The following is a 10,956-nucleotide window of genomic DNA, read 5'->3' on the forward strand; positions in this document are numbered from 1 at the left end:
GAGATGAGAAGAACTGACTTTTATTGGCTTGTCTCTTCATCCCAGGGTCCCTCCCCAGCCTGACTCCTGTTCCCCCGATCACCCCACACACACTCACAAAGCTCCCAGGTCAGTAGGCCCAGGAGAGAAGAAGGCAGGGCCCTTGGTAAGTAAAGCAGATGAAAAGAAAAGCCTACTCTGTTTTCCCTCCTCTCAGTCATCTCCCTCTCCCTTCTTGGCCTCCTTCCTCCCGTTACCAACAGCAATTGTATTCAAGCCCAATAATTACAGTAACAGCAACAATAATCATTTATTGGGTTTGTTTTTCTAGCATTTTAACCTCCGAAAACATTTTCCGACCTCTTGTTTGTTTTAACATCGATCTCCGGGGGAGATTTTACAGCCGAGGAAGCTGAGCGCCAGACAGGACCCCAAACCACAGGCAGAGTGGATTTACCACAGCTTGTAAATATTAACAAACAAGGTGAGGCTCAGGTAATACTTCAGAGGCACTGAATTGCAAATCTTGGTTTCCTGGGTCATTCCTGAGTTCCTACCATCCTTGGGACGTATTCAACAGCTTTTTGGGGATCCCGGCAGAGCTGAGAATGAGGCTGGAGATGGCTTCTTCAGGCCCAGGTCAGGGACCGAGTGCTGGGATAGGACATTTCCCCTCTCAGGATTACTCTTGTGAATGGGGCTGTGGAGTGGAAGGCAGGAGAGCACCTGGGGAGAAAGGCCTGTCCGGCCTGAACCTCCCTTGCCTATATCATGCCCCTCTGCTGGCCGGAGAAAAGGTTCCTCTCTGTGTCAGCTCTTCCCAAGGGAGGGGCTCTCTGCTGAGCATTTGGAGGAGAAAGGAATGAAGATCTATTGGAAGGGCAGTCTCTGGCCTCAGGAAGCCCCCCGTCTGAGGGGGGAGCCACAGCCCCCGTCCTCATCCAAGAGCAGAGACATCCCTCTGAGGAGTGCAGAGGCTGTCCTAGGGTCTGATTCTTCTGGGAAGTCTGGTCCCTCCTCCCCAAGGGTGGGGTGAGAAGTTGGGTTTCCCAGAGGTCCCCATAGCCCTCAGTCTCTAAGCAGAGTGTCTGTTTGGGCTCAAATTCCCTTTTCTCCAAGACATGGGGAACTGGAAGCCCAGGACCCCCACTGGGGTCCAGACAGATGAGAGACAGGGAGAGCAATCGTGAATTTCCCCTGCCTCGCTCTGCTCTGTCCCATTAAAAGAGAGGTAGGAGGAGGAAACTGAGCAGATTTGCTTCCCAGATTCCATCTAGAAATGTAATGCCAGGGATCCCCCGCCCACCCTGTTAGGACAAGAGGCCAAGCCTCCCTACCCCACCTCGCAAGCCCCACGCCCCCCAGGAAAACCTGAAGTCTGGTTACACGAAGCATGCTGCCCACTTTCAGGGCTCTTTTCAGACGTTTGAGGGCAGGGGCCAGGTTCTATGCCACCTGACACACATTCTCCATTTCAGTGTCCTCTGAACTGGACTGAGATTCTTTCTTCTGGGGCTCCACCCCTTCTACCTCCTGCACCTCTGCAGTGCCTGTGAGGATGGCAAGTCGCTGGGCCAGGGTCTTGGTGTCAGGGAACAGGATAAAGTTGTAGATCAGCGAAGCCAGGACCGCCCCCGTCAGTGGTCCCACCCAGAAGATCTGAGGAGGCAGAAGTGGGTACCCTGCTCGTGAGCCGTCAGGACCATAGGGTGGTTTGGGGACCCCACCTGCTTCCCAGTGTTGACTTGGTCTCCCAGGAACCCTGGAGCCATCCACAAGGTGGCAAATTTGAGAAGCACAAGTCCTGACCTCCCACTCTGAGTCCCCGCAGGTGAAGGGACCTTGCCTCCCACGGGGCTGGGCCAGGCTCCCCGCCACCCCTGCCTCTCTCTTCTCGCCTTCCCCATTCCAGCCCAGAACCCTGGCTAGTGCTCTTCCTGTCCCTGCTGGTGTGTGTGTGTGTGTGTGTGTGTGTGTGTGTGTGTGTGTGTCTATTTCTGTTTGTCTTTTTCTTTATCCAAGTTTGGAAAGTGGTCCAGCTGGAAGGAGTGAATAAGGAAACAGCCAGGACTTGAGGCCTGGGCCAAGGCTGCAGCTCCTGCCCTGGCTCATTTCTTGCCAGTCCACTGGGTACCCCGGACTTTTTGAAGCTGGAAAGAAAGGATACTGGCTCCGGTCTTCTGAGCTTCGGGAAACCTCCACTGGGGGTCAAGATGGTCTGTGGCAGGGGGACTTGTCTCCCCAAGTGTCTGTGGTCCTCCTGCTGGTGAAAGTCCCTATTGCCACTGGGGCCCTCTCCCTTCCCCTGGCTGCCAGCAGAGGGTCTCACCCAGTGGACTGCGAACTTCCCGACGATGACAGCAGAACCAAAGGAGCGGGCTGGGTTCATGGAGCAGCCGGTGAAGTAGATCTGGGGAGTGAGTGCAGGTCAGGGCGTGAGGAGGCTGAAGGCAGGCCTGGGAGGGGACAGTGCCCTCCACCATGGCTCAGAGCCCCAGCCCCGGGCTTGGCCTCTGTAGCACCCTATCCGGGGCCTGGAGTGCGGGTCACAGCCTTGGCCCCAAGACTCGAGGGCTCAGGGAAGGACACCTCCTCGCCTTCAGGGCCCCTGCAGCCTCCCCAGGGAGGGACCAGTGGGTACATGGGCCCGGTGTCCCCTTTGCCCCTTACCCCAATGAGGTGGCCCACTGCCACAGAGGCTCCAATCGTGGCAGCTGGGGAGCCAGTAGTCTGTCTGCTGTCGGTGGAAGCAAAAACGCAGAGCACAAGCTGCAGGGTCAGGACTAGCTCCACTGCCACCGCCTGGCCCGTGGAGACGCTGCTCCGGACCTGTGCAAGGGGGTTACACTGGAGCCAGCGGGCTCTGCCCGGGGCTGGTGACCCCTTGGGCCTCATTTCCTCACTGTAAGGGGTGAGAGGCCTCACCACCGCCAGTCCCAGGACTTAAGGAGCTAATGGGCTGAGGAGAGCTGTGTGGTGGGGTTCAGGTGAGCCCCAGACACTTGCTCCCTGCAGAAGCGAGTGGCACCCCACCCACTACACGGCTCGGTTGGGGCCAGTGGTTCAGGGGGAGGCGGGGGCTCAGGACTGGTGGGAGCAGGAAGGCTGGGGAAGCTAAGATGCACGATGCACGTCTGCAAGTTGCCTGGGAGGGGCCATGGGTAGGAGTGGAAGGTGGGGACTCAGGGAAGTAAGTGGAACACAGATGATTACAGGAATCTGGGGGAGTGAGACAGGCCTCAGGGTGCTGGGGAGGGAGGAACATGGGACAACAGAGGAGCAGGGGACGTGGGGTGGACCCGGGGAGGTGAAGTGCGTGCAGGGTCCCCCGCCGCTATCCACAGCTCCACCTCTCCCCACCTACCCCCACCCTTAAATGCCTGGTCCTTTTCCGACTCCTGTCCCTTAGTGTGGCTTCTTCCTGCTCCCCCTGTGCCTTGCACCACAATCCCATTCCTGCTCTCCCTGCACTAAGGCCACAGTCATTCCCCTGGGTCCCGGGTCCCAGCCCAGAGCAGGTGTTGCTCTGTTACCTCCCTGTCCCCTCTCCTCCAGCCTGGCCCTCCCCCGTTTCCACCTGTATGGACCTGCCCCCTCCCCCTCCCTGCACCTACCACGTTGACCCCAAAGGTGTCTCGGATGTCCCCGGGCGTGACCCCGTAAAGCAGAGCAGCCCCCGCCGTGGCCCCTGCCAGCTGGGCAGCCACGTAGGCCACAGCACGGGGCAGGGAGATTTGGGAGCCCACGAGGAAGGCCAGCGTCACGGCAGGGTTGACGTGGGCCCCACTAGCCTTCCAGGTGATCTGCACGATCACGGCCGTGGCCAGGTTGAAGGTGATGGCAACCTGCAGCATAGAGGGAAGCGCCAAGGGCCATCTCAGAGCCGAGCCCACGCCAAAGAACACGTACAGCCCCGTGGCCAGGAACTCGGCAAACACAGCCTTGCTTATGGTCGTGCAGAGCCGGCACACCAGCGTCTTGGCCAAGCTGCGCCTGCCTGACTCCATTGCGTCCGGGTCCTGGTGCCTTTGCTCCCGGGGCCTCTGTTTCTCTTCCCTCTGATCTCCTCTGCCTCCCCTGGTCTCCTGTCTCCGGGCTGCTCCGGCCCCAGCCTGCAGCTCTTCCACAGTGCTGCTGCCCTGAGGACTGTGTGGTCAGACTGGCAGGGGGCGGGCTGACAGGGTTATGTGCGTCTGGGTGGGTGGGAGTAGGGGTGGCATGACGGGTGGCTCTCACATGCCCGCTCCACCCTAAGCTCACCTGACGGCCGGAGGAGGGGGGCCCTCCCCGGGCACTGAGCTGGAACCTCCCAGGAGTTTTCCAAGCTGGACAGGCCTAACTCTGCTGCGGGCAGACGCCCGGCCTTGGGGGCCACAGGTGCCGGAGTAGCGCGGGCCATGGGATTCCAGGGCGCTCCCACCCCCGATGTCAGCTTAGACAGAAGAAGATCACTGAGATCCCCAGGTCCAAGGCCTGCTTCAGGGGCCCTGCGCACTTCCCGCAGCACCTGTTCCCCAGCCCCCTTTGACTGCAGGCTCGGCCTCCAAGTGGGCTCGTGCTCTTCTGAGCCCCATAAACCCGGATGTGAATGAGGCTCTGTCCTCCATTCCCACCTAAAACCCCACTCACTGAAAGCTGATGTGAACGGAGTCAGCTTTACTGAGGACGTGGGCCTGTGTGGGTGCAGGGGGGCAGATGGAGGGGGTGTTTATTCCACAGCTGATCAGTGACACCTGTGGCAACGGGCACCTCTGCTGCCCGCCAGCCACGAGTTTCCGCTGGCCCTTCACCCACTTCTGCCTCTTTCTGCCTCCCCTCCCCCAACTCAGCCCTTCCCCTTACTTCTCTGCTCTCCTCCTTCTCAGGGGCCAAAACAATCCCTCTCACGCCACACAGCGTAGCTTACCAGTTTTGTGGCTATGCTGGCCCTAAGGTTACCCACGCCCCAGGCTCTGCCCTTTAAACCCCAGCAATATACCAAGGTATTTTCTCAAATAAAAGTGTTCCTTCCCTAAGAAGAACCTGCCGAGCTGTTAAAATAGTACACTCTTCACCTGTTCACCACATCTGGGTGCCCTGGCCTCACCCCCCACCATATCTCCCTGCCCAGTGGTTGTCCCCTGGTGTCCTCAGGCTCCCCAGATGCCACCTGTCTCACAACGAGATCCTCGTCTCTCCCTGTGACCCCAAAAGCACTCCTTCTGTTGTCCCAGCTCAGTTGGCGGCACCTGGGAGACATCCTTGACCTCACCCTCCCACCCCCATCCAGCAAAGGCAGCAAGTCCTGGTGATACTGAATCCTAAATACTTCTTGCCTGTGCCCTCTGCTGCCCTGCAGCCTTTAACCATTCTCTCTGTCTCCTCCCTTGCTCCGCTCCAATCAATTACCCACACTGCAGCCTGAGTGATCTCCCGAAAATGCAAATCGGATGCTGCTGCCCCCTGCTAAAATCTCTTAAAGCCTCCTGTCCCCTCTGTGAACTCCGTGCCTGGCCTACAAGGTCCTCTGGGATCCTGCGCCTTCCACCTCACCTCTCCCCACTTTTTGCCTTGTCCTTTACCCTCTGGCCTCACCAAAAGGCCAATGGTTCTAGAACACTCCATGCTGCTCTCCCCTTGCGGGATACTCTCTCCTCTCCCTGGAAAGCCCATCCCACGTCCTTTGCTTGGGTGAGTCCTATTCCTAAGGCTCAGCTTTGATGTCACCTCCCCCTTTCCTGGGTGAGGGGGCAGGAACCAAGTTTTGTTCATCCCTACATGTAACGTCTTGCACAGGGATTTGCTCACTGCTGCAGTAAGGTCCTCAATAAATATTTGTTGAATGAACGAATGAGTAAAAGCTTCTTGGCCACAGACTTTCATGTCTGCTTCATTTCAGCTGGCTCTCCTTATAGCCTTATACCTGTCCTCACCTGGGGCTGGGTCTTCTGAAATCTTCAAGTGAAACATCCCAACTCTGACCACAGGCTCTGTCCATCCACCCTCCCCCATTTCAGTCCCAGTCACATTCCTCCCCCAATGTCTCCCCCAGCCCCTTTCTGTTCATCCAGCCATCCTGGCTTGACTCTACCTTCTCCAGCCAGATCCCCTCACATCTCACCTCAGTGCCCTCTGTCCCAGCTCCCTGTTCTCTGCACCCCCCCCCCAACCGTGTCCCTCCATCCTCATTCTTCTCCACACCCCTCTGCCCCCATCTGCCCTGCTGAGCGCTGCTGGAGAAACTCGCCCAGCCGTGCAGACTGCCGCCATGACAAGTCCATGGTCTCTGGCCTCAGTAGGGGTCACAGCTCTGCTCAGTAATCCTTACACCACACCGTCGCCAGGCGGCTCTCTCCCCATTCTTGTAAGCCCTACTTCAAGCCTTCCGTAGTCTCTTCAAGTACCCTACCTTGCTCTGGCTTTCCTCCAGCAGATCTACTTGCCTCCTGTCCTACCTAGAAAGTGAAACCCGCTGGCAAGACTTCTTCCCATCCCTCCACCCACCCTCCCCCAGCCGCAAACTCAACAGCAGCTGCCCCATGTCCTCACCAGCTTCCCTTTGGCCCTGAAGAAGAGGCAGCCCTCCTCCTGTGTCTGCGTCAGGGGCCCCTCCTTGTGTTCTTGGCTCCCTTTGAGCAACTGGGGCCCTCTCTTGGCTGTTCCCAGCCTCATCTATGATTTTCACTTCTCCCTCTCCTGGCTGCTTCTTTATAATGTGCCTGGGTAATCACGGACTAGTGGAGAGACCATGGGTTTGGAATGCCTTTCCTCTTTGTTTCTCTTTCAAGACTTTGCTCAAGTTCAATTCCTCTATGAAGCCTGCCCTAATTTTCACCTCCAGGAGAGTCAGGGCAAGCTTTGTAGAGAAGCTGGGCTTGGGCAAAGCCAGTGGCTACTTCCGGCTTTGACTTCCTCGGTGCCTCCACTGTTCCAGTGCAGACTCCCAGGCTTGCCTGGCATGAAGGAGTCTTCCAAGAAATGCTCAAGATTGAAGGAATGTAGTGTGAGTGACATTCCTCTCTGGCCCTGGGGTTGGGGGGGGTGAGGGTGCGGGGATTTCCCTGGCTGTCCCAGGGAATCTCACGGGCATCTATCTCCTTCCCTCCCCTCACACAGGGTCATACAGGGCCTGGGGACAGACACCTGCCAGTCCCTACATCTTACCTAGCCTCAGTTTCTGCACCCGTACACAGGCACCAAACAGCAGTAATGCCTGTCTGTTGAGAACCTTTGATAAGACAAGAAAGTGAAAGCATTTGAACACTGTCACATATTCTGTACCCCTGACCAGTGCTTAACTCCTGTGACCTCAGCTTTCCCACTTTTAAAGTGGAGATGTTGGGGATTCCATGGTGGTCCAGTGGTTAGGATTCTAAGCTTTCACTGTCAGGAGCCCAGGTTCGATCCCTGGTTGGGGAACTAAGATCCCGCAAGCCACATGGTATGGCCAAAAAAAAAAAAGTGGAGATGATAATTCCCACCTCCCTAGGAGAGCACCCCCCCAGTCAGAAAATGTTGGTTATTAGGACTGTCACCTCCCTTCCCACTCCAGCGAGACAGCTGTGAGGGCCATGCTGGGGTGGGAAGGGTCCAGGACAAGCAGCACCTGAGGCCCCTGCTCTGGGCCCTGGAGATTGAGAGCCTTAAGGGTAGTGGCAGCCCTGGTCTCTAGCTGGCCTAAAGAAGAACCTCCTGGGGCCCTGCCTGGCCTGGAACAAGGTCCTTCACCCCCTGAGGACAGGTGGACATGGGCCAGGACTTGCTCCAGCTCCAGCCAGCATGTCCCTGGACCCAGCCAGTCCTGGGACCTAGTAGTATGCTTTTGAGGTCACTCTTGGTCCAAGAGCTTTTTTCAAGCCCCACACCTGGCTGCCTACAGCTGCCTGTCAGGTGGCTGTGTGCTCTTAACCTCTCAGAGGCCTGTCTCTGGGCTCCCCAGACTAGTGGGGTGGGCGTCTCTGTGGGGAGATGTGTGTGCGGTGTGTGCGTGGGCACGAGGGGCAATGTGAGCTCTGATTGAGGTTCTCTCTCAGGGCTTGGAGAGGATGGGGGAGCAAGAAGGAAGGGAAGGAGGAGGGAACTGGAAGAGATGAGAAGGGACAATAAAAACATGACAGAAAGGGAAAGATTCAAGGTAGTTTCCCTTGTATCCCCTCACCCATCCCCACAAAATGGTGGAAAGAGGAAGCTGAGGCTCAGAGGGGGGCTGACAGAGCCGACCCTCCCGGCAACCCCTCCTCCTGTCCATCCATCTAGACAGCAAACCCTCTGTCTGTTCTCTGCATGACCCCTAGTCCTCCTCCATCTTTCCATCATGTCACCATGTCCACCTTCCTACCTGGTGAAACTGGCAGCCCCTGGGCAGAGGAGGAAGGGAAGGGGAGGAAGCCTCCTACAGAAGAATCAAAGCTCTTTTGGGTTCTGTCTTCAGGTGGAGCAGAGGGTCAGAGGGATGACTGAGCATGTGTGCTTGGATAGGACACACACGTATACCTCGCTGATAACACGTGGAGCCAGGCAGCTGGGTCTGGTCCCGAGCGGCCCTGTGACAGGGAATGGGGGACGGGCGATGTGGCTCTGCACACACGCGGAGTGAGCGGTCTATGCCGAAACACGAGCCCGCTGGGTACAACCGAAGAGCCTTGTGGAGCGGCGCTAGCGTGTGCGGGCTCGTGCGTGCGCAGGTCTTTGTGAGCGCCGGACCCGAGCCGCGCGGGGAGGATCCGACACCAGGGAGCGCAACGCCCTCTGCTGGCCAAACTGCCCGGCCCGCGGCACCTAGTCAGCCCCATGCCCTACGCGGACCCTTGCCCTCGGACTGGCCAGTACCTCCCTCGGACTGGGTGCCCCGCCCATCCCTCAGGGCCTGTCCCTCATAGGCCCACCGTTCACCCCGTCATGCTCCCCGTGGGGCCCGTTGGAGAAAGGAACCAAGTTGCTGGGCTGGATGGAGAGGGCTGCCTCCCAGTCACGGCTGTGCCTCACTTGAGTCTTGTGTGGAAGTCTTGCGAGGAGGTCTGATATTCTCGTCCACAACCGCCGGAGGAGGAAGCTGAGGCTCAGATTGGGGTTGAGAGAGCCGACCCTCCCAGCAAGCCCTCCTCCTGCCCAGCCATCTAGGCAGCCCACCCTCTGTCTATTCCTGGCCTTGACCCCTAGTCCTCCTCCATCTCTCCATCCTGTTACCTTGTCCACTTTCCTACCAGATGAAACTGGCAGCCCCCGGGCGGGCGGAGGAATCCCTTCTCTTCTGTACCCACTCCCAGACAGTGGGGTGGCGGGGGGGGGCTTGGGGTAGCTGCTCCCTGGTGGCCCAGGGGACCCAGACCTGAAAGACTCCCCAGGGTCCCCTCTCCTCCACGCCGCATCTGGCCCAGACCCGGGACTCGGGGAAGAGGAAGCGCGGCAGCGGTGGATTCGGTGGGCGAGGTCGCCCCCTGCTGGTCGGAGCTGGCACTTGCGCCGGTCTCTTGGGTAGGGGCAGGGGTGGAGGCAGCGGGTGGGGGGACTGCTCCTTTACCGGGGCTTCACACACACTGCCATTTGGTGTTAACTGCAAGCCGCCAGGCAGGCAGGGCAGGGTGCCGGCTGCCGCTACCATTTACATATACTAGACTCAAGTTTGGAGGAGGGCTGGGGAGTCTGCCCCTCCTCACCCCCAGCCCCTGGGACTGACCCTGGCCAGCCACTGTCTATAGCTTCTCCCATCGCTTCTCAGTCCATCTCCTGGCCCTGCTGGGCCCTCCTCTTCTGAGACAAAACTGGAAACCATGGGGGAGAGGTTCCCACACCAGAGAGAAGCGCGAGCTCAGGTTTAAACACTCTCGGGAGAGCAGAGGCCCAGAACTGCGGTGTGGCTGGGGTCCCGGCTGTAGACGTGCTGGTTTTTCTTCACACTAGCAAATCGAGCCCTCGATCTGAGGTGCCTGTCCCTGTTTGCACAAGTGTTTCCCTTTTATCCATTTTTTCATTTTATCCCTGTAACAATCCATGAAATGGGTACAAGTATCCCCATTTTACAGATGAGGTAATTAAAACTCAGAGAGTTTGTGCTATCCAAAGTTGCACAACCAGGTTTGAACTCAAAGTCAGAGTAACTCTGAAGAAGAGTTGTGTCCTGAGCTGTTGTGTGCCCCTTTTACCACAGAGAGCAGCCCAGTCCCAGGAATCTCACTCTCTCCCTTCATCTGACCCCATGACGACCCTGTGAGGAAAGCATTTTTTTATCCTCACTTTATAGCTTAAGAGATGGGAGGCTTAGTGAGTTTAAGGGGGTTTCCTAAGGAGTGTCAGTGGCAAGGGGACAAGGGCAGGTAAGGGCAGAGCTACAGGCCCAGAGGGGAAGACAGTGGGAACCATGGCTGGTAGAGGCTGGGCTCAGTGAGGACCCCTCCTTCTCTGCTCCCACTGCCCACTCCTGACCTCTAGCTCTGTTGCTACATTTGGTCTCTTTCTCTCTCTCCTCCCAACCCCCCTCTGATTCTCTAAGCCTCCCCTGGCCTCAGCTTCCCTGTCTTTCCACAGAGGATTGTGGAGATGGTGGAAGAGGGTGTGGGATGATGATGAGGAGAGGTGATGAGCCAGAGTGTCCTGAGGTGAGGCTTCTGGAGAGAGACGAGGCCGAACATGAATGTCAGTGGTTTATTGGGAAGCCTCCGCCCCTAACACCAGCAGCCCTACCCCATGCATCCTTGAGCAGAAATAAATAAGGTGGCATGTAATGAACCAGGTTGCCTCCCTCCTAAAGAGCTCTGGGGAGGGTAAGCCTCTGCTGTCCCGGGGGCTGGGATCCCCCTGGCTCTTGAGGAGGGGCTGGGGAGAGGGAGGGGACACAGACTGCCAGCCACCCCTTCCTGGCGTGGCCTGGGGCAGCCTGCAAGCTTAGCACTGCGTTCACGATCCCTGAGGTCTGACCTCGCTGCAGCAGTCTGCCCTGTGCCAGAGACACCCCTTCCCCACCAGACCCCAGCCCCTGGCCCCCACCCCAAGAGTCCCATC

General features: G+C 58.1%; 1 protein-coding gene across 1 annotated transcript; it reads right to left on the bottom strand.

Annotated features, from left to right (window-relative positions):
- Nucleotides 1–270: 270 nt before the first annotated feature.
- On the bottom strand, nt 271–4,123 carry AQP6 (aquaporin 6). The gene is made up of 4 exons (XM_024737206.1): nt 3,594–4,123; nt 2,650–2,808; nt 2,309–2,389; nt 271–1,638 (listed from the first exon to the last, which is right to left on the bottom strand). The coding sequence occupies exons 1-4, from the start codon at nt 3,984–3,986 to the stop codon at nt 1,426–1,428; spliced, it is 846 nt and encodes a 281-aa protein (XP_024592974.1). The 5' UTR covers nt 3,987–4,123; the 3' UTR covers nt 271–1,425.
- Between the last annotated feature and the right edge of the window lie 6,833 nt (nt 4,124–10,956).

The sequence above is a fragment of the Neophocaena asiaeorientalis genome, unplaced genomic scaffold, assembly GCF_003031525.2.
Source record: "Neophocaena asiaeorientalis asiaeorientalis breed wild unplaced genomic scaffold, Neophocaena_asiaeorientalis_V1.1 scaffold134, whole genome shotgun sequence".
In the NCBI taxonomy this organism is placed as follows: Eukaryota; Metazoa; Chordata; class Mammalia; order Artiodactyla; family Phocoenidae; genus Neophocaena; species Neophocaena asiaeorientalis.

What these genes read in the sequence shown, in the direction of transcription:
- AQP6 (XM_024737206.1), bottom strand. Translation starts at nt 3,986, where the DNA reads ATGGAGTCAGGCAGGCGCAGCTTGGCCAAGACGCTGGTGTGCCGGCTC. An exon ending in ACACCTTTGGGGTCAACGTG is followed by an intron (nt 2,809 to 3,593) that starts GTAGGTGCAGGG and finishes CCCCTTGCACAG; the next exon opens with GTCCGGAGCAGCGTCTCCAC. An exon ending in CAGTGGGCCACCTCATTGGG is followed by an intron (nt 2,390 to 2,649) that starts GTAAGGGGCAAA and finishes CTCACTCCCCAG; the next exon opens with ATCTACTTCACCGGCTGCTC.